The following is a 27018-nucleotide window of genomic DNA, read 5'->3' as shown; positions in this document are numbered from 1 at the left end:
ATATTTTTGGATTTCATCTGATGGGAAATCAATGTGGGCATCATCCCACACAAATAATAGTTTTTATCGCTCATTAAAATGTTTCAAATTCAATTTCAAATGAAGTGCTGTTTGAAATTAATAATTTACACCAAATGCAATTTCACTCTTTTCCAATCTATTCATCCAAATTGATGTATAAAATATAACTCTTGACTAATAATGTTACAATTTTTTTTTTTTTTTGTGTGTGTGTGTGTGTGTGTGTGTGTGTGTGTGTGTGTGTGTGTGTGTGTGTGTGTGTGTGTGTGAGTGAGTGAGTGTGTGTGTGTGTGTGTGTGTGTGTGTGTGTGTGTGTGTGTGTGTGTGTGTGTGTGTGTGTGTGTGTGTGTGTGTGTGTGTGTGTGTGTGTGTGTGTGTGTGAGTGAGTGTGTGTGTGTGTGTGTGTGTGTTTAAACAAAAGTAAGCAATTTTCAGTAAATTTTTTAAGTAAGTTTTATTTTTCAAGTTACGTTTTTTTCAGTGCTTAACACAGTGCTTTTTACTGTGCTTAAACACAACAATCTTACTGGATTTTTCTGACTGAGAAACAATTAATCTGTGTCAATATTTTAATCATGTTTCATAAAGATCATTTTATAGTAACAAGTATGACCGCATTTCATTTTTTTCTAACAATTTACCCTTTTCTCTTACAGTTCCACCCAAACGGCTGGTCATTCGTGATGATTTGGGTCAAGAAATTCGTGATATCGCAGGGCCTTACAAAGAAAAGTCGGACGTATCTCTCTATTGCGAAGCCCAAAAAGGTAATTTTCCTTTTTTCCATAGATATCTCTGTTGTCTTTGTTGTTTCTTATGGCTCTTGCCATGGACAAGCCCGTTACGAAGACAGTGATTTTAAGCCGGTGGGGCAGCATCTCTTGTTTTTATAGTAGCGCCAACTAGGGCCAAGAGTACGACTTTGCTACTCATGCATCACTCATTCGCTTGCACAACCCCTTTTTACAGGAGGGCACACTCACACATCCCCCGGTCGTAAGATCTCGCATTCGGGATATGAAGGTTCTAGGCTTGAGACCTGATTGCATCGAAGAATCGCCTGTAAGTGGGTCTGGTGTACGCTAAACCCGTCGGGGCCAAACGTCCTCCCATTGCTTTGGCTAGGAAGTTTGGAGAGGGGGTTCCATCTCAGGTGTCGTCCTCGTCATCTGACCGTGGTTCAAAATTAGGAGATCCGTCCAAAATAGCACTAGTGTTGCTTTAAAACTTGACGTTAACTAAACTAAACAAATTTTACTAAAGCCTATTTGAGGGGAGTGTCCCAGAGTTCTTGCACTGAAAGTTCTTAACCTCCGGACATAGCAGGTGAATAGAGTAATTTCATGGCAATGAGATTACTTAGTAAGTGGTTGTTCCAGCCAATTAAAGGTATTAATTAGGAGAGTAACAAATTAATAATGATTTGAGAAAAAAATAAAGAATAAAGAAGGTAAATTTTGCATAAATATTTTTATTCCAAACTAAAAGATTTCATCTTCCAAATCCGACTCCACGGCTGTTAAATCTAAGTTTAAAATATATGTTTTTCCTCGTGTGAAAATGACATTTCCCTTGAATTCTGTTCGAACATGATTTGAATGTGTTTGAAAATTGTGGTAAAATAGTTTGTGAATATTTATCCTCAACATGATTCAAGAACTAAAATTATAATGGACAACTCATATCTCCTATTATACTTTATATATTTCATTCGGAAGTTTTTTCTTGAATGGGCAGTTTGAATAAACATATTAATATCTTACAATTGAGATATGAATAAATAATTTATGTAAATAATTAAACGAGTAATGGCGAAGGACTTTGAACTTATCACAAAATAATCTCATAGAATATAATAATGTAAATAGTTGTCTTTGGAAAGCACCGGGAGTTGTCCCTTTGGAACTTTTGGAACTTTTTCTGGCATACTCTCTGATAAAAATACCTGCTTAGTGTTACTTGAATGCCATTGACAAATAATAGTTACAGAACTGCCTATAAGCATACGATCTTTAGCGATTTTGACTATTAAACTCTGGGATGAAATTAATATAAAAGTATAAAAAACGATTTTGTATTTTAAGATGCCCTTTCTCCGAACGATTTAAACCAAAAGTTTAACACAGAATTACAATTGTAGTCATAAAATGGAACACTGAATTCTATATTTTATTAATTCACTGTACTTTTGAGCTATAACATGACTGTGGAAATACAGACCGGCAAATAAACAGTCCATTGTAGGATTTGGTTCCAAATTAGAGATATGTCTATATTTTAGGTGTGCAATCTATGTATCAATTTTTTTTATCTTACTCTCTTCATTTTGTGGACATTATATTCAAATATCCAGACCAACACACTTCTTCTGAATTAACTTGTTTAAAATTTGTTAGAAATGTACTAATTTGTTGTAAAATCTTACACCAAATTTCATTAGCAGAGTTCAAAGAGTTTTTTTGAGTTACCATATTTACGGACACATAGACAAAGAAATAGACAGTAAGATATGCATAGACAGCAATAGACAGACAAAATGTGATTTTTTGGACTCCGGAAGATCAGAATGCAGCGATTCATCGAAATCTCGCTTATGCTGCGTACAGGAGAAAAAAGAGAGAGAGAGAGAGAAATTCCAATGAATTCTATCTATTTAGTCGAAAAAAAGGAAATTAATTATTATATTTCTTGTATCAATTCTTGTTATTTTTTAAATAAAGCAAAAGAAAAAAATAAACGAATAAAAATATCTTGAACAGAAATCTTCAATAAATAAACTTAAATATAACAAAAATAGCTAGCTTAAAGATACTTATTAAAATTAAATTATTTGATTGTTCATTATTTAATTCATTAATACTTTATTCTGAATACATAATTTTAATTATAAATCTACTAAATAGATAATAAAATTCTTTTCTGGCCGATAAAAAAATAACTTTTTTTTGGTGGATGCATTGAGCTTTATTAGATTTTTTGAAAACATTAAAGCATCATCGAATTTTGAAACACAAAATATAGACATATTTAGCAATGTAGGGAGTATTTCAGAATTTTTAAAATCAATTCAGAATTACAATCTTTTTTTAAACAAATTCCAGTTTTGATTTTGAATTATGAATGAGAAAATTAAGTCAACAGGATATTTTAATGACTTGAGGGAAAATATTCGATTTTCTGCGAATTCCAATTACTTTAGAATAAACCAAGCTTCACAGCAATAATATTTATCGTTTTCGTATAAAATAGTTTTGAAAATATCATCGTAAAAATTAAATTCTTACCCGAATATCCAAAACCTCCCAAAAATGGCCCCCACTTGCACGTTATTTCAAGAAAATATACACATCCTGCTTTGTTTTTCTTCACAAATAAAATATTTCTTTCATACAGCGATACCGTCGGCCCTTTCCATGTGAAATATATTGAAAATAACTCAGTTTGAAATGGTTCAAAAATGAAATACGACCTTCCCTTTGGAAATAAATATCTCCTCCATTCAAAAGGATGCTATCGCTTTGCCATATCGCGTACCTTCAAAACGTTTTTCGAAATCGCTGTAAGAGCCTTCAAACTAAATTTATGCCCGTAGCGTTACTCTGAATTTAGGGGATGTACCACACATTCAATATTTTTCTTCCACAAACTTCATATAGATCGTTTCACAGCCTTTTTTCAAAGGTGATAATTCAATTGGAAGATTCGAGGAATTTAAATGTTTGTCATTTTTTTCTTCTCATTATTATTTCATGTACATAGAATCATTGCTGAAGTTGTGAACAGATTGTTGAAAAAATTCCTTAAAGGATCCAAGATAAGTTTCTGAAATTTGATTGGTGAAAACTTCAGTGCCTTTTGAAATCATTTCAGTTTTTCACATTCAATCAATAATTCTTTGCAGGAATCGTGGTACTACTTTTCCTTTAGGTAGATTATAAAATATAAAGGGTGTCCTAACATTAACGCAAGATTTGAATTTGCCACCATTCGTGTAGCAAAGCAATTTCAATCCTATTTAAAAAACCAATTTACAGCTGATAGTTAATTGTTAGTAAAAATGGAGCGATGCACTATAAAATGTTTACGCAAAATTTGAATTAAATAAAAAACACATTTTTTCCCTTTAAATTGTTATATATTTATTGGATCGTAAAGTACACAGTATAAGGCTATGTATGGAATAACACATAGGGCAAATGGTCTCCACGACTTTGTTGGCATATACTCAGTCTTTTGTCCAAATTTACAATAACTATTTTGCATGAATGTTACTGAATTTTGTTTATGCAGCGTTGAACTTCAGCCTTCAATGTTCGCGAGCTTGTGAGCGAGTTGGCATAGACCTTTGACCAAATAACCCCATAAAAAGAAATCCAATGATGTTAAATTATATGATCTAGGGGGCCGATTCCGAATGTTTGAACTGTGGTCGCCAGACTTTCATTATTTCTGAAATGTTGTTCTATCGTGTAACTCTACATTTTTACTGGCCCTAGACTATCAGCTGTTAAATGTTCTTTAAATAGAGTTTCTAATACTTTAATGCACGAATGGTAGCAAATTCAAATTTGGCATTGGTTTTGGGATGACATTTATAAATCAAATAAATAATTAATAAATAATGGAATTTTTACCTGATGTATTAATTAGTTGCATAAATCAGCCAATATATAATTTATATATTCATAATTGTCTATTCAAATAGCAATTTATAAAGACTAGCATTTAAAACAAATGAAGTAAATGCATGATATTATAAGCTTTTATTTTTGATTAAATAGTTTAATTCAAAGTTCTCAAAATTAGAAGCAATATGCTTAAAAACCATCTGTTCTCGGATAACACAAATATTAGCTAACCAATTGGTTTAAAAATGCAATTTTGAAATTCAGATTCATTTTGAATGCATTTTCGCATAATTCAAAGCCACGAAAGTTTGCATAAAAGAGAGGCAGAAAATCTTACACAAAATCAAAAACATCGTTTCTAGAAATATGTACCATTTCATCACAAGCTCTAGCTAAACACTGTCCTTATCTTGAAGTTTAGAAATCTAGCATAAAGTAATTTATTTTTCAAGATGTTTGTTACAATAATTTATAATAAATCGATATACATTCTATATTTTATGTATTTCATGAATGTGCAGATTTAAAATTCGTCACACAAGCGGAATTGTAGTGGCATTTCAAACTTTCTAGATCAGTTTGACTAAAATATTGAAAGAATAAAAGAAAAACTATAATAATGTCAATAATTTGCCTAGATACTGCAAAAGTTCTAATAGAAGAGTAATGATAAAATGAATGGCGAGGTACTTGCTCTTTCTCAGAGAACAGAGAATTAAAAAAGACTTACTTGCTCCAGAAAGTCAGTTCCAAGTTAAGAAAAAATTCATTCATAGTCGAGGAAAAATTAAGGAAAATCATTCATTAAAAGAGAATGTTTAATAATCAATTTACTTTTCAATCAATCATTGAATTTTAAAGATATAAATTCGTTCTAGTATCCCATAATATAATTTAAAATATTTTCTGTCTATGGTTATTTACTTATGAGAGTTGATATAGTTTGATTATGATTCCTTAAAAAGTTTTTTCATAGTTTCTCGTATAAAGCACAAGACCCAGTATGTGTTGCAGTGAATTAATTATGAAAAATTAGAAGCAATATGCTTAAAAACCATCATTTGAATTTTATTGAAAGTATTTACTGAAAATGAAGAACCACACTTATCTGAAGATTAGATCTTAATTGATCTAATGTTCCGCTTGAGTTCATTTCATAACATCCAAAGAAGTTTCTAGAAATAAATGAATGAAGAGGAATTTCGGGAAATCTATAGAAAAGCAAACGAAAGAAATAATAAACGATAACTTATCTAATAAACAACCATTGAATGGACGTAATGTCCCCATTTAGAGTGATTTTAAACAACATTGACATGATCTTGTCTGTTGTTTGATTATATTTAGGCTTATAATTATGTTTAGAATTAATGACGAAAAATTAGAAGAAAAATGCATGCTTGAAAAACTTTATTTGAATTTTATTAAAATTTTTATTGAAAATGAAAAACCGCACACACTAAATTGATCTAATCTTCCACGCGAGTGACTTCATCAAATCTAAAGAAGTTTCTAGAAGAAAAGAAATGAATAAAAATTTAGGGAAATCTGTAGAAAAGCAAACGAAAAAAAAATTATAAATGATAACTAAGCTAATAAACAACCATTGAATAAATGTAATATCCCCATGCAGCTTTATTTTAAACAGAATAGGCATGATATTGTCTGTTCTAAATTAAATGTTTCCCTGCAGTTTAAAATATATTTTCTGAATTGCATTTAATTGGATGAAGTATTTTAATGGCATCTTATCATTTTCTTGATATTCAAATTTTGAAGCAAAAAGTTTGTTTTGGTTCCAAATAAAATATGTTATCATTCAGAAAAAAAAGAAATTCCTATCCAATAATATTTTATTCATCACTTTAGTTTAATATTATTTGTGAAAAGAAGATGTAAACGTTAAAATGATATGTAAGAGAGAAAATTTTAACTTTAAAATATGCATGATAAAGTAAATATTTCCGCATGTAGATTCGCAAGAAACACTTATTAAAGTGAAACCAAGGTCACATAATTAAGTAAATTATTTTTAAGCGCATATAATAAAACAGCAAACAACCATCCATAATTAGTTCCATATCTTTAACATTAAATATTAATTATTTGTATCCATACACTTTTAACTTATTCTGAGACATTACTTTTCAGAATCTCTCAAAGAAGGTTTTGATACGAAAAAAGGAAGACTGTTAAAGTATTATTTTAATTTCGCATCATTCTGTTTTTATAAGATTCTCTAAAATGTCTCATTATTCCAAAGCCTTGCGAAAATCGACGCTAATCTTAGAAAGAAAAAGTTAAAATTCCTTAATTCCTAATTGTTATTATCTTTGTTGTTCACATTTAGCGACTAATAGAAAAAAAAATCTAGAGATGGGTTTTCAGTTCCAAAGCAATATGGAGGACAAAAAAAAAGGTGACTTGGTGTTAATTTTTTTCGAACATGGAATGCAGAACGTGCTTTATGTTTATGCTATACCTCCTAATCACAACTAATGAGGGAAATTTCTAAATTGAGCCTCATTAAAGTTTTGTTTCTGGATAATGAGGAGAATATTAGATTTTTTTTTAAATTTCCTCTCTTCCATACTGTCGTGCTCTTTAAAGTTTTTAATCTACCTTTGTTTATTCCCTTGATGCATTTTACTAGAATCAATGTCAATTTTTCTTCGATAACTAGATACATTGTTGAATATATATATATATATATAGCTCAGAATGTTTTACCTCATTTTTATTTTGCTATCAAAAATTTGTTTAAAATTATATTTTATTCCCACATTGTAAATTATTTTTTAAATTCATGATAAAATGAGCATTTTATTTACTAGCTAAGATTTAACATTAAATTGTTTGCTTTTTGCTAAGTTTTGAAAAGTATTGTTTTTATATCTACTTTTCTGATTGTTTTATTACTTTAAATGTTTCAGTAGATGACCAAAAAATAATGTGTTTCTTCATATCTACGATTTTAGAAACATTCTTTTTTGATGTTTTTTTAAACGTTTTATAATTTTTTTCCATATTTACTTTCATTTTTTGCAATTCGAACTTTGACCTTTTATTTTACTTTTGTTCCTTTTAATAATCGTCAGCTTTAAGTACAAAAAAAGTGGATACTTAGAATGGAGGCTTCTTTTATTATCTCAAGTTAATTCCAAGTTTATTTGTGCATTCGTTTGTGCATTTGTACAATAATTTGGACTTTCGTTCAAATACTATATGAAAAATTACTTTCTTACAATGATTCGAATTCTACTGTTGTGATATTAAATATATTAAACAAGTTGATGATTTTTTCCCATTCCTTTTTTTTAAAAGTATATATAATTTTACTTGACATTAAATTGGAGGGTAAATTATTCTACTAATATTTGGATTTGATTTGGCAAAGTAATGCTTTTATGTTTTGGTATAGTGGTATTATAATAATGTGTAAGATATCATGAAGCCTGATATCTTCTTAAATGCATGCAAACTATTTTAAATATCGATTAAAGATCTGTTACTTTCACTTCATTGTCTTTTCTTATTTTCGTATTATTGAAATAACATGTTTCACATTTTTTAGTTTGACGTTCGAAGGAATTTGTGTTGAATTGATTATCAAAAATAGATAAAAATAGTCATTAATTTATGTTTTTTTTAATGTTTAATGATGTTCAAACACGTATCAATATGTATTTGAGAATAGATTCTAGTATTCTAGAGTATTTGCTGTATGTACAGACCAGATGCAAATTTAACCCTTTCACTACTACTCCGACCCAAGATGGCCATGAAATTTCTGTATTAATGGATCCTTTTGCGTCTGTTTCTGTTTCAAACAAGGGATGCAGGATGTAAAAAAAGTTATCAATAAATATGCCTTCGCTTTACATTCTTAAATTCCTCGTTTGAAAAAGATAAACAGGTCCGAAACTGGATCATTAATGTAGAACATGCATAGCAAGGAAGGGTCGGCTTAGTAATGAGAGTGTTAATTTGTCTAGATTCAAATCTACCCCTAACTGCCTGTTATATAAATAATGGGGGTCTGCGCTTGAGGTTATAATTTTATCATTTGCTCATTAATTTTTGGCAGAAGTGACCAGGTGTGACTTCATAGTTATATTTTGATCTAAGAATTTTATAAATTGGAAACAGATCAATCCGAAGTAGCTGGGAGTAGGGAATTGCAAAATTTACTAAATCTTTTAATACCAGAGATTCGGTAACGTTTTCGAAGAAATTCAGTATGCTGGTAAGTAGCCAGAAATTCTTTGAATTTTAAATATAAATGTTTTAAAAAATTAGTAATAAAATATTTTATTTGATTCTTGAATACTAAGAAAAAAAGTTAATACAAATGAATTGTATTATGATCAAAAAAGAAAATAAGAAATCAAGAATTTTATAACAAATAGAATTTTATACTTATGAATAAATGAATTTCTATAATGAAAAAATTATAAAATATATAATAATACTAAGAAATCTAAGCTATCAACGCTTTGATCTTCTAAACACCATTGAACTTTTTAAGGAAAATAATTTCGCCGTAGAAAAATGTATATTTTATCTATATCTCTTTATTAATAGAAGAGAAAATAGAATAGAAGAGAAGAGATATAGAATCTATATCTATTTGTAAATTATTAATAATGCAATATATTCCTCCTCATATTTTCCGAAGAAAACACACCAGTTCTTTTCCAACGATTTTATTTACAATACTTTGTGCTAACGGCTGATTATCATATTATTTAATGCTACGAGAATTCAGACAGTGATTCGGGGAATCAGTAAAGTTAATTATAGTTACGGACATAATTACGAATTACAGAAAAAAATAACCTAGAAATCCAGTGAGAGGTTAAAATTCGGAATTACTTTGTAAATTAATAAATCGATTTATGAAAATGAAATAGATAATTAGATATATTACAGTAAAAATAAAACAAAGAACGCTTTTACAACAAAATTTAGATCATAATAAGAATTTGATTATTCTAAAATTCAGGTTATCCTGAAATTCGATCTAAGAAAGAAGAAAAAGTTTTATAAAATGTATAAAAATTGCAAAAATGTTTTATTTCGAAAATTTAGCAATATTAATAAATAATATATATTTAATATTCAAATGATTATTTTAATAAATAAAGTGATAAAAATCATGAGTTTTGGCTCAAAATGTATTTCGTTTAATTGAAAAAAAATGTTAATGAACAAAAAATATTTTAACACTATCGTTCGAAATAAAAACAGTGAGAATAAAATGAGCAGTTGACATCCTATGTGCTCAATGTCTTCTAAAAATATTTTTATTTTTATTTTTGCCATATTGTGTTAAGTACAATAATACAATAATAAGAAAGATAGACTAGAAAGGAATATTGCTAATGTAATGGAAGTAGTTGCCAGAGAGTCCCATATACCATCTAACTAAAAACATAAATTCGTATTGTGAAAGATATGTACTGAAAGAAGACTCTGCAATAATTAACCTCATTATTATACTCTGTAACATCATTCCTCTCGTAATAAATGTTTTCCATTATCTTGTCCAGAAGAGGAAAGTGTCTGCTGATAACTAATTGTTTGGTTTCATTTATAAAACTATTTTACATAAGATTGTGGAAAATCACGACCAAACAAATGTACATTGTACACGTTTTGTTCTTATTACTGTAGAGCTGAAAATGTCTTAATAACATGAGATGCTCTAGAATTTTGTAATTGAATTTTTTTCCATATCTTGTATCGGCTTCGAGAATAGAACGCTAATTCTTTTGTATGCCGCCAGATGGCGCTGTTACTTTACAATAGACACCAGGTTTATTGCCATAGCTGTCATCGTTCTCAAATTAAAGTGGAGTAGAAGGACTTTAGTGATCACCCTGTAAATATGTATGCAAGTACTATAACTGTAGCTTTTTATTTCTTTTTATATCATATCTACATATGTATTTATTTCATTTCATTCAGATGTTTTCAGTATTTCTTTAGGTAAACGACAAAAAAGTGAAAATTTCTTCTAATTTTGAACCTCATTGCAAGTTTAATTCTCGTAATTCTGGCAGGCATTAATCTCTTATTAAGCATATACAAGATCGATTTGAAAATTTCAAAATAGAAATATTGGCTCAAATAATATTATTATAAATTGAGGAAGGTTTAAATCTACGATAACTATCCAAAACTTAGTACAGTTTCACACCACCAATGAAACCCTAAAAAAATGTTGACTATCTTAAGCTTTTGTATATCCATCGTTAAATCAAGGTAATCTTATATTTTCATAATTTATATAAGCAAAATCGAAGATTAAAGAATCTTCATTTGCTAATTTGATTTAATTTTTAGCCGCATCTGTTTAATAATTTCAAGCAATGCCAAAACTGTTTAAAAGAATAGATCGATACTGCTTGTGAATGAAACATTTTTTGCCATCTTAAAAGCAGGTGCAAAATAAAGGTTTCAAATGCTATAAATGACATGAAGGAAACCATTTTACTTTGTATGCATGCATGCATAAACAATATTCTTTATGTAAATTATTTATATTTAGATGATACAAGTCAAATGTTTAATACCTATTAAATTTCAAAACCAATTTCACATCCTATAACTAACAGAACGACGTGAAGTCGCAGATTATTTTCACACAAAACATAAATTCTTAGACCTCAATGACAAGAACTCAGTCGTATGCATAATAAAAGAGTAAATATACCATTATATGACTAAGATTCCATAAGGTTCGACAAATTATTCTGTCCATCCTAGAATAATAAAGAATATTCATTATCTCAAAAAAAGGGGGTTTTCATTACATGAATCGAACTGCCATATCACCAAAGATTGATAACAAAGAAAATCGTCAAATATTGTAAAATATTCTAAGAATATTATTTTTACTTTATTGGATGTAGCTCAGATTCTTAAAAATATTGCCTGATCTAAAGCCATAATACGAAACGCAACGAAGAAATAAACGATTTTCCGTTCTTGAAATAGCAAGATAATAAAAGGGAAAGATTACCCTCTGGATGGTAAAATGCTACAATGTATTCTCTTGATGATGTTTAGACGTGGTTAGTAAAGATCAACTGACTCGTGTAAAGAGCCTTAATATAGCGCCCTTTATCTATTCTTCTAGAAGATTTTTAGAAGTGAAATGTAATTCAGTGTTCCTCGAAGTCTCTCTTTTTTATGTTAAACATAGAAATACAGTTATGTCAAATCATTCAATTTGTGAAAAAATAAATAATTTTCTGAAACCGGTTTCGTTTTAAGGAATAGAGAAAGTTGAAAAATAAAACTTTAAAAATTATAAAGTGTATAGCTAACTCTTTTGTAAGAAGAATTATTTTGAAATAATTGGATATTTTGTGTCGCTAGACAACAGACTAACAAAAATTACTGTCAAAATGATTTATTTTTCTAATTTTATATGAGTATAGAGAAAATATAGCAATCCTCAAAAAATTCGGAATCAAAATTTTGAAGAAATCTCCACTTTTTTTAGAAAAATGTATCCGTCTATCTGTCCGTAACAATGGTAATTCAAAATCACTTTGGTCTTGACGGATAAAATTTGATATACAGACTTAAAACCAAATTTCCGTTCAATATACAGACTTAAAAGCAAAATCCGTTTCAATCAAATTTCAAAAAATTATCACATTTATATTTTTTATCATTAAATTTTGAGCATAATCAATTTAGAGGACGTCTGTCTGTCCATCTGTTCGAATGTTGAAGCGATAATTACAAAATGAAGATGACTAGATAGATCAAATTCATCTTTAGTGAAGATTCTTACCAAATTTTGAACGAAATCCAACAATGGTTTGACTGTCTGTCGGTACGTGCTTTAGAAACATGTGCAAAGCGATAACTCAAAAATGCAATGATTTCAATTTATTAAAACCGGTATGAGATTTTTGTAACTATGATTATAGTTTTGCGCCAAATTTTTCTTTCAAACGGTTGAGAAAAATATGTCTAAAACACAAATTCGATTTTCGTACATTATTAACCGCATACCAGGATTAATCGCCAAAGCACTCGCCAAGGATCACACGATCGAGTCAATAAAAATGCTAAATTTACGCCAAAATTTAATATTTCGTAATTATAGTACCATAATACCACGCAAGACGTTCACTAGGACAACATCTCTATTAGAGACTAGAGAGAAAAATTTTGGAATACCATTTCCGATAGTTTCTGCTGTAAATAAAAACATTTCAGAGCAATTTAAAAATCACATATTTAGCTGTTGTTGTTTATATTTTAAGAAAAAGAAATCTCTAATTATTTCATAATTCTTTTAAATATCTATTTATAACATGATATGGTATGAAATACAGTACAAAATACATAAAGGTCCATAGCTGTTGGATATTCCTTAAGAAGTCATATAATAAGTGTATCATATGTGGTGATTATTCTCTAAAATATTCATTAAAATCACGCATATTAATATCTTGTAATTATAAAATGAAATATTTTGTATGTTATGAACTGTAATATATGTAGGATGTAGGTACCGCGTTCAATTTTATTTCTTAAGACGCCGCAAGCCAGGTGAAATACAACAATGATTAAAACTTAATCCGAAATGGTGCCATTTGTATTTTGCTGTTGCCTCGATTAAAATCCTTTGAATACTTGTATTTCATTTTCAATCTTTTCTCGAAAATCCTCTCTGGCCAGGGAATTTCGAAGACGAATTATTTACCAGGTTCCTGGGTTTATAATAACTTATTACCTTTCCAAATCCGCTCTGCATGAGAGAAATTATTAACGTAAACAATCATTTAAATCTTAAAATAATCTGAATTCCAGTTAACATCTAATGAGCCTGTAAGTGCTGCTAATGAACTGGAACTTATGAAGAAGCGTTGTGAGTAATTTCGAATGTTTATTACTGAATCAGAATCATAGCCCTGTCTCCGATTCCATTTCATTCTTTTCTGAATTTCAGATTCTACCGAAAGGTAAGCGAAGAAAAAAATATAAAACTGTAGAAATAAAGTTTTTTTAAAAAAATATATTCTATTAATGTAAAAAATACGTAATATTTATAAAAAAATTTCATTATCTTGTAATATCTTGATCAGGACCGATCAAATAAGGAAATAGTGTAACGAAATAACTCTTTTATTTACAACCTTATATAATTACAACGAACATTTTTTTTTTCATCTAGGTTGATATTATTTATAAAAAATCAAATAACAGTTGAATCATGAAATAGTTCCTCGATAAAATTGGAGAATAAATCACCCCCCCGCTCTCCAAAAAAAGGGGGGGAAACACTACTCCAGGGCTGTTCCAGAAATCCACCGTTCTTTATCGGGTGGACCCTAACAAATAAACCCAAACCATACGGGGCTTCTCAAAAATACAAGAAAAACTTTTCCGCTCCCAAAAAATCTCTACGAATTCTAATTCGAAGCTTTTCTCCTCCTCCCTGGAAAAATTTACCGCATTTTGTTTTCATCAGATATCCGTCTCTGGTTTCTCACTGTAGAATCCCCCAATAGCTGCTCAGCAATGTTTCCTCAATGGTCTAAATTCAATCGACGGAATGTCTGTTAAGGATCCATCTTTGTGGTTGTACGCCTCTTGAGCATACATCAGTTATAATTAATTCTCAGCTAACACCTGCTGAAGTGCACCTGGGTTTGACACTTAATGATAACGGTTGATAGTGATTGATCGATTCTTGATGACTTGACGGGTCTCTTCATAGGGAAAAATAGAAGTTCAACATTTGGATGTTCTGACATTTTTCTCCTTTGAGACATGATGGATCTATTTGAAACGACGGAACATACATCTGTTTTGCCCAAATCTGGATATGGTAACAATTAACAATGACTGAATATGGTAAAGGATTCACATCTGGAGGTTCGTATGCACTTATTTGTGTGTGTAAAAACGGGAGACGGCTACATTTGGTTGGGACGCCAATTTCCATGTGAGGTAAAGGGGAAACATCACAATCTTTATAGATATCTTGTGGGATTGCTGTTTTACTTTTCCGTATAGATTGAAAGTCTTATAATAAAGAGGAAATATTATACTAACCTAAAATTAAAGCTCGAGTTTTTGAAGAATCACCGTGTTTCAGACTTATTTGAATAAAAAAAAATCACATCTTTGGAATTGTATCTGTCTATCTATGATCATGATCAATCAAAAAAGCTTTCAACAAGACAGATGAAATTTGGAAAGTGGTCTTTGCGTCAAATTTGTAGATACCCATTAAAATTTGAACGAAATAGATTCAAAGAAAGTATGTGTGTCTGGCTATACGATTGCATGTGAACACACAATAACTACAAAAGAATAAAGAGCTTGATGGGTAAAATGTGGTGCACAGATGTAGCACCTTAGTGTGCATTTTTATCAAATTTTGAAGCAAATCTGTCAAGGGATTGACCATTTTCAGGTCAGTACTTTCAATACCCTTGTAGGCTTAATGACAACAAGAAATCGCAACAATTTTGATAAGGGAAATTTAGTACAATGTTAGCATCAAAAGTATAGATTCGTGTCAAAATTTGAACGAAATCTGTTGAGGACTAGATAATTTTTCGATATATACTCTCAATAATTCAAACACCAGTGACTTAAATAAATTAAATTTTGTATGCCAACTTGTAACTAGAACTGTAATTTTGAATCAAATTTTACTTCCACCAGTTGATAGAAGGTGTAGAAAATAAACATTCGGCATTCTTTACTTTATTATGAAACATACACATCTTATGTGAAGAATTCTGAAAATTAAAATCAGACTGGAATTTAAGGCCTTCCCCATAAAATAATACCATTATTGGAACTTTTTGTGTGAGAAAATTTTACAGAAACTATTCCCTCTGGTTTTATTTGCCCTAGCCAGAAATAAACCAATTATTTGTAATACCATTTTAAAATATAATTTAAATTTTAATTAATTTCTAAATTTTTATCTCAAATTAACCTATATTCATTCTATAACGGTTTCTTATTTCCTGATCCGGTTCCCCCTTTTTATTTAATTTTTATTAACAGCAATCTCGAAAACTTCAGCAATTTCCCATGCTCCAAGTGAAGAGATAAAAATCCCTAATGTTTGCATTCTTTTGAAGATACATAAAATTTCCTTTCCTAAATCGACACCTGTTATGGAAGTTCTAACAAATCTGATAGTAAAATTACTGAAGGGAAAAATTTCTTTCTTTTTTTACTCTATACCGTAATGTAGACTGACGTATCTTTTATCATCGTTTGTTTCTTGTACAAATTATGCCTCGTGGGATGAAATAAATCAAAGTTAGAATTTCGAAAAATTCTTTTTTCGGCTACACATCTGCATATTTACATTATATGTATGTACATATACTATTTTAGTATCATAAATAGGTAATTATTCCAATAATGAAACTCGAAGGAATAAAAAAATATAACATAAACTTAAAAGTATTTAAACCCGTTATTACAATATCTGTGAGTTAGGAATTGGATAATCATTTCTTGGAAGAGTTGTGAGCTACTTAAATTTCACTTATAATTCAAAACGAGTTTATTTCATCTATAGAATTTCTATCAATTTAGCAAGAAAAAGAACGAATCCAGTAACGGAATTGAAATTTTGTGGCTTTTGGAAACATTTTTGCTTTTATATATGTATTTATCAATCCAAATTATGTCTCGAAATCAAGTAATAGCTCTATTTTTTTATTTTTTAAGAAACGCAGCTATGTATAAGACAGGGTAGGATTTTTATGAATATTGTGCGTTTTAATAGTATGTAACATTGTTGAATTTCAATGTAATTTCAATTTTTTCAGTTAGATAGAAACAGAATAAAAATTGTTCTCCCTTTTCTGTAGTGAAAGACAAATATTTCGAAGTTTTTTTTTTTCAAAAACTTTTGTTGAAAGATAGCAATATAAGTATTGGAATTGTTCTGTAGTTTATCTATTTTTTTTTTCAGTTTCACTTTCATATGTTCAAAAGTATTTTTGGAAGGCAGATTCTATACTTACTATTTACTTTCACAAAGATACAGAGCAGTATTGGAAAACATTTGAGACATTTCTTGAAACATTGCCAAACATGTCTGAAATATGCAATAAGCTAGTCTAATGCATATAAGAGTTTTGAAATAAATACTGTATCGAAAAACAAAAAAGAACCTTTTCATCAAGATATATATAACTTTTAAAGATTTCAATATTTCATTCTACGACAGTAACTAACTCCCTACTTTTCTTTTAATTGCTTGTTTCAAATAATGAGTATTATACTTTAAAAATAAATACGCGATTATAGAAATTTATTTAAATTATTCAAATGGGTCTATTTTTTTTCATTTTTCTATTTTATTTGTTATATTTGCGAATTTATTTTATTTATCACTACACCAAAAGTTCACATCGTTTTTAACTCTAAAACTACATAAAAGGATGAATGCATGAATTTTTATTAGAAGTAATTCTAAAACAATAAAAAAGCTGCTATTCTTGTTAATATTGTTACAAAATTTTTCTTCTTCAACAAATACCGCTAATCAATTGTAATGACTCAGCGCATTTAATTGCTAATAGTTCATTAGTTCAGCAGCTTTCTTGCTGTCTCACCCTCTAATTTCTCTTATTTGTCGGCGACTCCGACTCCTCTCACACACACACACTTTTTGACGATCCACACAACTTCTTCCGATACACACGACACGACTTCTTCGTCGCTTCAGGTTCCCGTCTTTTATAGTTCCGGGAGGCGGGGCTGGAATCTTCGGACCAATCAGGGCGTACCTGGCTGTATCTTGGGTCTTAGTGGATGGATCGTGAAAGTTCTCGAACTTTCCAGTAGTATCCATTTTGTCGCCAAACTCGCCAAATTTGTCGCCAAGTCGCCAAATGGTCGCCAAGCTCTCAGGTCATTTACGCGGCAGCTGCTCAGCACAGATCTTACAACGGTCTTTCTCACGATGACACTATTCATGGCCGAGTAGCAAAATTACAAATTTGTAACAATATGATTACTTTATTGCAACAAAATATTTTTATAGCTTCCTAAACAGGTTTATCTTTTTGTTTGGGATTTATAAAATTAATATTAATAGCAAACTATACATATTCTACTATGAATGGTCATCTAAAGGTTTCGAAATGTAAATTATATCAACCGTCGCTTGCTGTTTCGCGAAACAAAGAATTTAAAAGTATTCCATTATTACTTTTAAATGCTATTATAAGAAATTCTAATATAAAATTTAGCATTCTATAAAGTAATACACAATTTTATTACTTCAGATATAATGCAAATATGAAAACGATATTTCCAGAGAATGAGAGAATAAATGAAGTGACTTTATTATTATGACGTGAAGTTTCTAAGAAAAAGAGCAAGATGCCTTCAGGTACATTAAGCAATATATTTGCTCTGTTTTGCGGTTGATTTAAGAGAGTCATATTTGAAATCTACATTTAAGATATCGGAACCAAACTGAGTAATTTTAAACAATAGTTAAATATTGAGAAGGGCACCAGTAATGAGCGCCCTTTCTGAAATCTGTTTTATCAAATGAAATTTTTGGAGCCTTAATAGATACATGATGTATGAATACTGCAGATACGCGAAGATATATTAATGAGATGAGATACCTTGCCTACGATAGTTCAACGCATTGTCATTTACTCTCCTCAGAAAACACGTCAGACGATACCCTTGAGTCATTTTCTAAACTGAATACTCCATCTAGGGTAGATGTCTAAAGCTAACAGATGAACAGAAAAATGCAATGTTGGAATAAGGAACCCATGACACATTTGTCTAAAATCGAAATTGTCGATAGTACAACGAGTTCCTTTTACTCCCATCAGTAACCATGAATCAAAGCATCAAACACAATACCCAGAGACCCTTTTTCGAAGTCTATGCTTCCTTCAGGGCAGATGTTTTAAGCTAATAGATGAACTGAATGACAGGTGCACGAAATTACATTATTGAATCCATGTAAGAATCCATGACACACCAGTCTAAATTCTTAATTGTCGACAGTTTACCATGGGACCTTTTACTTCCGTTAGTAACCACAAATCAAACCGCCAAAAAAAACCCAAAAAAAACCACTATAGCCATTTTCTGAACACTATGGTCCCTCAAGAGAGGATGCCTGAAGCTAACAGATGGACTTAATAACAGGTTCTCGAAACTGCATTCTTAATGAAATAAGGAGCCCACGGCACACTAGTCTGAAATCGAAATTGACACTAGTTCTTTGAAGTACCTTTCCTTTCCCTCAGTATCTACGAATGAAACCGTAAAATTCAATACCTAGAGACCCTTTTTTGAAGTCGATGCTTCCTCCATGGCAGATGTTTGAAGCTATAACTGAATAACAACTGAACTGAATAGAATAACAGGGGCAGTTTGAACTGAATAGTTAACAGTTAACAATTTGAACTGAATAACAGGGGCATGAAATCGCATTCTTGAGGGAATAAGTAGCCCACAACTCATTAGTCTAAAATCGGAATTGCCGATAGTTAAATGAGGAAATTTTTATTTCCATCAGTAACAACGAATCAAACCTTTAAACGTAATAAACAGAGGCATTTTCTGAGCTCTATACTCCATCAAAGGCGAATGGTTGAAGTTAACAGATGAATTGAATAACGTGGGCACGAAATTGCATTCTTTATGGTATAAGGCACCTGTGACACACTAATCTAAAATCGAAATTTTCGATAGTTTACTAAGGAACTTTTTATTTCCATCACTATCCAAAAATCAATCTGCCAAAAGAAACAATTAGGACATATTTTCTAAACTTTATACGCCATCAAGAGGAGATATCTGAACCACAAAATTCTATTCTTGAGGTAATAACGAGCGCATGACCCACTAGTCTAAAATCCAAATTGTTAATAGTTTACCGTTACGTCTTTTACATCCATTAGTATACGCGCGGTAAATTATTGTTAATAGGTTACCGCAGCATCCATCAGTAACTAAGAATCAAACTACCAAACGCAACAGTCAGGATACAATTTTTAAATTCTGTTCTCCATCAAGAGATGATGTCTGAAGCTAACAAACGAAACAAATGAAACTTTATACACTACTGGTCAAAATTACTGCAAGTTTGAGAAATTGCACGTGTTTTCATGAGTAAGCTCTCGAAAAGTAATTTTTTTTTCATTTAAAGTGATATTTTTTTTATGCCAACATGCCATAGTACTCTAAGGGCAAGATATAATGAAGTTATTCAACAAAAAACTTATTTAATTTCAAAACGATTAAAAACAAAATGTACCGGTTATCATGACAGGTATCGGAATTCATTTTGGTTTCCCGGAATAAAATAATGTAAAAAAATCGAGTTCTTTTGATTAGAAAAGATAATAAAAGAATTCAAGTTAACTGAAAGGCATTTAATATTTGATTAAGCGGTCTCTTGCTTGGATCACAGCAGCCACTCTGTTAGGCATGGAATCCATAAGGTTTTGCAACACTTTTTTCAGCATTTCATGGTACTAAACTTTAAGTTCTCGTTTTGTTCTGGAATGACTCCCAGTTATTTTTGTTCCCATTATACTCCACAAATCCTCAATGGGATTTAAATCTGGCGTGTTCCCTGGCTATGCGAAAACATTAATACCATGTTTTGCAAACGTAGCCTTAACCTAAAATAACGAATGTTTCGATATAGAGGTCAGAACTGAAATGAAATTTAAAATCGATAGTAAAGCTTGTCTTATCTTTTTCGATCTATGCCTGGGCGCTAGATCCTGCTGAAATATCCGTTTCTGTCTTCGGAATATGTTACGTGCACTTGATCCTTCGGCACACTAACTTGACATACTTGTCACCGTTCATGTTTTCCTGTAACAAATGAAGTCAGCCATTTGACTGATATGATATGCAACCCCCACTATTATGCGTTCTGGGTGTTTTGATGTACGAACCAGGCATTCTGGTCTCATGATCTCCTTTGTTTTACACCAAATTTGACCAGGCTTGTCAGACAAAAGCTACTTCCGTCACTGAATATAACTAGTCTCTATTCCGAAATAACACCAATTTTTGTGTACCTTGGCTCATACCAATCGTTTTTTCCACATTGCTTTCGTTAGCCCTAGGTTTTTTCTAGGTACTTGTGCCTGGTAACCAGCTTCACAGAGCCTCCTGCGAAATGTTCTGGGACTGGCAATGACATGCGTGAAGTCATTCAATTCTCTTGCAAGTGTAGAAAAACTTGCAAATCTATTTTTAAGGCATGATCGTGTCAATGTAGCATCAGCACGTTTAGAAGATGACTTCAGACGAGCACACCTTTGCTTTATATCTACTATTCCTTCGGTTTGCAATCTCTTTATGAGGCGTGAAACAGTCGATTCACTGCAGTCGCACCAATGAGCAATCTTAACGCTTCAAATGCTTTCTTGATGCATTAAAATAACAGCTTGGCGCTTCTCATACGTTAATTCACACATTTTAAAAAGAAATGATCAGTTTAAATTGAAAAACAATGCACAGCGAACGCACTTCGACGATGCAACAAACGAAATGAAATCCCTCACGGTCAGAGCGATTTTATAACAAACTACCGGGATGTCACAATCTTCGCAGACGATTACTTCAAAATGGATGGTACAATAACTTGAAAATTCCCCACCACATTTACACTAGAAAATAAATGAAAAAAAATATTACTTTAGGGTTTTATTAATGAAAAAACATGAAATTTCTCAAACTTTCAATACTTTTGACCAGTAGTATATAAAGTTCCCTTTTTTATGAAATAAGATGTCGAATCCGTGACACACCAAACTAAAATCGAAACTATTTCTAGTTTACCTGAGTTCCATTTATTGCTATCAAAAACCACAAGTAAAACCATGTAACTATATAATAACATTAAGTATGTTTTGTACGGAAATTGCCTCCCAGTAATTTTAAACAGCAACGAGGAAACACTCATTAAAAAGGCATCCAAAAACTTATCATCCCAAAATGAGAAAATAAGTTGTTTCTAATATATCCAATGAGATACTCAACTTAACTAAACAAGCTTTAATGATAATGGACTTTCCAGAACCATGGCTTTGTAACTGGATACAAATAATCATTTATCATCGCTCCTTATGTTAACTCGCCAAAGATAGTGATTTTCCCATCGAAGAACTCTCCGGACAAATATGTAAATGGTGGCGCTCTGGATAAATGATGGTTGCACTTTTAAAGTGTCTCTGATTTCAAAGGAAAAAGGAAAAAAATTTAAATATTCCTTGACAGATGAAAAAAAAGGAATTATTCTAATGAAAGAAATGGAATATGATGGCTCGGAAGATAAATGAAAATGCTTCTAGCATTATCGCGAGGGAATTTTCAGTTTTAAATGGCGCGTCACACGTTAGAGGTTCCTATTTATCTCAATGGCGTTTAATAAATCAAGAGTTTCATTAATCTCATGTCTTCTGTCAAGAGATCACTGCGTGATCTTTTTTTTTTTTTTTTTTTTTTTTGTGGATCTCCAGAACTTAAATCAAAACCATTAGGAATACATATATCTGAATATAATGTTTACTGTTGGTAGTTAAGTGCATATTATCAACTTATCCTATTACTAGTTGAAATCTTATGTGAGCAGTATCGGAGACCTTGACAAAAGATTCAATGTTTCTAAAAGTAACCACGACTAAAAATGACTGTTAATGATAAATGACTGTCAAAGATAGCATTTGTTATCTAAAATCTTAGGTCATTAATTTATTGCAATTATTATGAAATATTATTTGCTTTTAGAATAGTAAGAAATAAATACGAATGATATATAAAACGTCCACTCTAAGTGATATTTATAGATATATACTTCATATTGGGAAAAACTCTGACTAGCGTAGAATGTTATATTTTATGTTGCTTAAGTGATATTGCCTAAATGTACTGCTAAGAAAAATGTTCTGCTATTTACAGAATTTCACATTAGATTAGTTATACTTGTTAAAATACGTTTGGTATATTAACATTTTAAATAATTATTTTCCGACGTCTGTATTAAAAATTGAATTACTATACGAATTTCATTTAGATTTTAAAGCGATTTTGAATCATTTAAATGCTCAAAATCCTTTAAATGCTTAGAGGAATATCCACCATTCAACTTATGGTGTTTCCTCAAGGTTTTCAGTGACTGGTCTAAAATAATGATATTTACAACTTCATAACTCGGACAGTTTTAGTTCCAAATGAGTGTAAATTGCTTTTTCGAAAAACAGAGGTTATTTTATTATAAAATATAAATAGTACTTAGGAATTACATAAAAATGTATACTACTTAAATTTTTTACAAGGCAAAATAATATATAATTCCTTATATTCTTTAGGGATTTTTTTTTTATATGGAAATACATATCAATAATCTATTATTTAGAAATTAGCTTTTTAAATCTTTATTAAATGTGATAACCAGCATATTTATTTTTAGACTGCATTATTCTGTGCAGTTTCTTGAAGCTTCTACTACACATTTTTTTTATTGAAGAGACTTGAAAAAAGAATTTAATCGAAAAATTTTTCTAATGTTCACTTAATACCATAGTATCTAGTGAAGATAGAAACAAAACGTGAACATAATCTTGAACATAACCAATGATTAAGGTTTTTCTTATTAGAACTTTTATCTTTACTGCAAAAGCTTTTATCATTTATTATAGGTAAAACTCATTATCGATTATTATTGAAAGGTCAACATGGAAGATTGAAATAACAATAAACATCCCAATCAGAATTAATATACAATTAAAAGGTAAAATAAATCGTAGGCCAAAAGCTATAAATAATTGATAATTGATAATACTTGATAATTTTCAGTTGAAAAGATTTTTGAAGAAAGATCCTTTGAAAGATTTTACTTAAAAAAATCTTTCAAGTTTCAGATATTTTCATCAACATGAAATTTCCACTTACATAAAATCAACAACTTACTTCCACATAGACAGTTACTAAAATGTGTACTCTATCTTCCTCATGTACTGACTTATATTAGTGAAAAATGTAAGAAAATAAGCTTGACTTAATTTTTGACGAACAGTTTACTATTTCGGGGAAAAAAAAAAACTTTTTTTATAAAGTAACAATTTTAAAAGGAAATGATTTTTTTTTGTGGTGAAAATTGATTCATGTTGCATATTTACTATATTTTTCAATTTATTTGTAATTATAGTTAAAATATTCTATATCGAAACAACAATGCCCCACTTCAAAAAATATTTCATCTATAATCACTGGAGACAAAAAAAATAAATATTACCCTCATTAGTATTTTATATTTTTAAAATTAAAGTGCCTCATTCGTCCTGTTCAGATTTTTATTTTCATAAACAAAACAAAATGAAGATACTATATGCGTGTAAGTCCTAAACTGACCACTCCGACCCACCCGAAGGCACACGGATAAACCTGAATGACCGGACCTGCGCGACAGCTACATTGGCGGTAACTGTGGTCGATTCCTAAGGTACATCACCAGCCCCGTTACAACCCTTCCCTAAGGAAGAATGTCCCATCATCGATGGGAGGACCCAGACCCCCACCTTTTCGTATATCCACAGAGGTGGCGAGAACCAACCACCATGCCAGAAACTTCTCATCCTCAATTACGAAGTACCCCTCCATGGGTCACAATATGCGAGTAAATATGTTGTGGAAAGGTTGAAAATATCAGTTTGTTTATAGATGGCTCATCCAGCTTGAAACGGATTGAAATAAAAGGGTGCCTCACAATTCCATTGTGATCGAGGATAAAAATATTGGATTTTTACCTCATCATAGCGAACAGCTCATCAACTGAACGTCTTAGAGCTAAGATAGAAAATCACTTTTCTGCTCCTAACTGTAATTTAATCCTTTTAATCTAACTCTGTTAGAACGCTTTCATCAATTACAATGCATGAAAGAACAAAGAATGCGGATAAGTACCCGCGCTGTGATGAAGGTGACGTGAATTGAATGATCCCTTCGATCACTCATGTTTTGGTTGGCTAGCTCCCTTAATTTTACAATCAAACAGGTGGTTCTTTAGATGGTGTGAAGGTTTTTCATGAGAAATGCGTCGATGCGTATATATTTTTACTTATTCTGAAAAAAAACTATTTGTCTTTATGATCCTTATGTTTGTTTTTTTATGGTTGTAGAGGGACTAGACTCTTTACAACTTTATTATGAGATAAATGAAAATAATATACTAGTTTCACGAACAATTATTTAATTATTTCTAAGTTCCACATTTCACAAGACAAAACAAACACGAACACGAAAATACACGACACTTAGAATGCAATCTAATAATGATCTCCAAGAAGGATAATTGGAAATATACCTTGATGCTAATAAGGTAACGCCATCTGTTGTATCAAAAGAGAAGGTAGTAGAGTTATATAGCGGTTACATGGTTAATATTTTTTCCACCGAATTCATTTTGTGAGTTTTATTTTTACTCCCATGCTATCATCGATTCATTTTTATATCGATATTTTATAATATTGTGCAAAATGAATTCTGAATAACGAATTTACATACAATTGCTCGGCATTTTTTTTTACAATATATAAATCAATACAAATGATGAATACATATAAGCTTTATTTTAATATGATAGAGCATATATAAATAAGGGTCTATAATGTTATAATATTTGTAATACTAAAATAAATATAATTACAATATTTATCATTTGATATCATAAGTAATGAATATTGTAATTTCAATTACTCGGTAAGAATTGTAGATTTTCTACGTAATATGAATTGTTTCTATAGGCGTTGATATGAGTAAAATTATTCGGTTTAAACGTACATTTTTCACTTATGAATTGTTGCATAAGATATTGATATATTTGTAAAATTACTCAGTGAAACAATCTATATTACTAATGAAATATGAATTACTTCATGTGATATTATTGCTAATATTTGGTGAAAAAAATGTTTATTATGTTACTAGACATGACGAATCATATCACCTTTCATGGCAACCACTCGAAAAGCTATGAATAAGTGTCTCAAGAAAGAGATCCTATTTGAGAGTCTCAGTACAATTTTCAATAAAATTTCAGTTTGAAATTTTGAAAAGTTATTTGATATATGAAAGAAGTTTGTCATCGTTTCGTAGATGAAATATTCACACAAAGCAAAGTTTCTTCAAAAAATACAAAGGCCTTTCTTTGCATACTACTTCATTATGTTTTTATGAATATAGCAAACTATATCTCAAATTGACAAGTCGTGACATGATATTCTTTTATTTATTTAAATCGCGCCAGCTTCATCTTTTCAAAAAGATGAAAAGAGACACATTTAAATTCGCCGAATAGTGTCTCAATAATAATATATATAACATAGAAAAGAATTTGAAGTACCAAACAAAAATTAATTTAAAACGAGCTCATTGTGATTAATTAATACAAATTCTAATTAATCTTCTTAGTCCCATATATCATTCGAGTTCGAGATTCGAGACCCGATTTCGCACAAAGAACCGGCGTGCAACCGGGTCTAGCGTAAGTTAAATTTGTGGAGTCCAAATGTACTTTCGCTAATGTGGTGTAGGATTTTTGAGAGGGTACCAGCTCAGGTGTCGTCCTCGTCGTCTGTCCGCGGCTCAAAATTACGAGATCCGTCATAAAATAGTCCTAGTATTGCTTTTAAACTGTAAGTTGATAAAACTAAAAATTAATTCATGATTTTTTTTATAATGTGTACCTTTCATATAAAAAAGAGGCTAATATATAATGTTTACTTTGGTTTCAAAGCCAAGAAGTTTTCCATTTTATGTCATTTAACTTTAGTTTGAAGTTTTGCCAATGAATAAAAGTTTCTTTGGTACATTCATCTAATAATAGTACGAATGCAGGAAAGAATCAGGAAGTCTCGCTCACATGAAATGCAATAGTGAAATCGTTATTTTCTTTTGTTTTCTCCAGCTTTAAGCTGAGACAGCGGGTCGTGATCAGACATATCGATGATCATACAAAAGAATATTTGATGCAAACAATGAATTGTTTAATGGAAATAAGATATATCGCATACATTTGTACATATTTAGGATATAATTATCGTGATATATAGAAAAATATGAGTGTATTGGGTACAGTGGCTTTAAGTCACAGCGTTAAACTGTGTATTAGAATCTATGTGGAGGTTTATTTCTCCATTTCTTTTTATTTAACTTTATGAAGTCAATGAAATAACCATTTTAAATTCTTTATTTCGTTTCCGTCTTTTAGTTAATTATTTATTTATACTTGCTTATTGTAAACTGACAGGGACGCTGTTTGTTGTATCTTAAAAAACCTACCGGCAGGCGATATTAAATG

At 30.5% G+C, this 27018-nt stretch overlaps 1 protein-coding gene across 1 annotated transcript in view; it reads left to right on the top strand.

Annotated features, from left to right (window-relative positions):
• The window catches only part of LOC129984706 (hemicentin-1-like), a 523194-nt gene that overhangs the window by 316515 nt on the left and 179661 nt on the right, over nt 1–27018 (top strand). The window contains exon 4 of the mRNA XM_056094647.1: nt 678–788. Coding sequence (XP_055950622.1) covers nt 678–788 — 111 coding nt within the window. The remainder of the gene's footprint in view (nt 1–677; nt 789–27018) is intronic.

Source organism: Argiope bruennichi, chromosome 9, assembly GCF_947563725.1.
Source record: "Argiope bruennichi chromosome 9, qqArgBrue1.1, whole genome shotgun sequence".
In the NCBI taxonomy this organism is placed as follows: Eukaryota; Metazoa; Arthropoda; class Arachnida; order Araneae; family Araneidae; genus Argiope; species Argiope bruennichi.
Note: the sequence above shows the minus strand (reverse complement) of the source record. Positions and strands in the feature narration are given on the sequence as shown.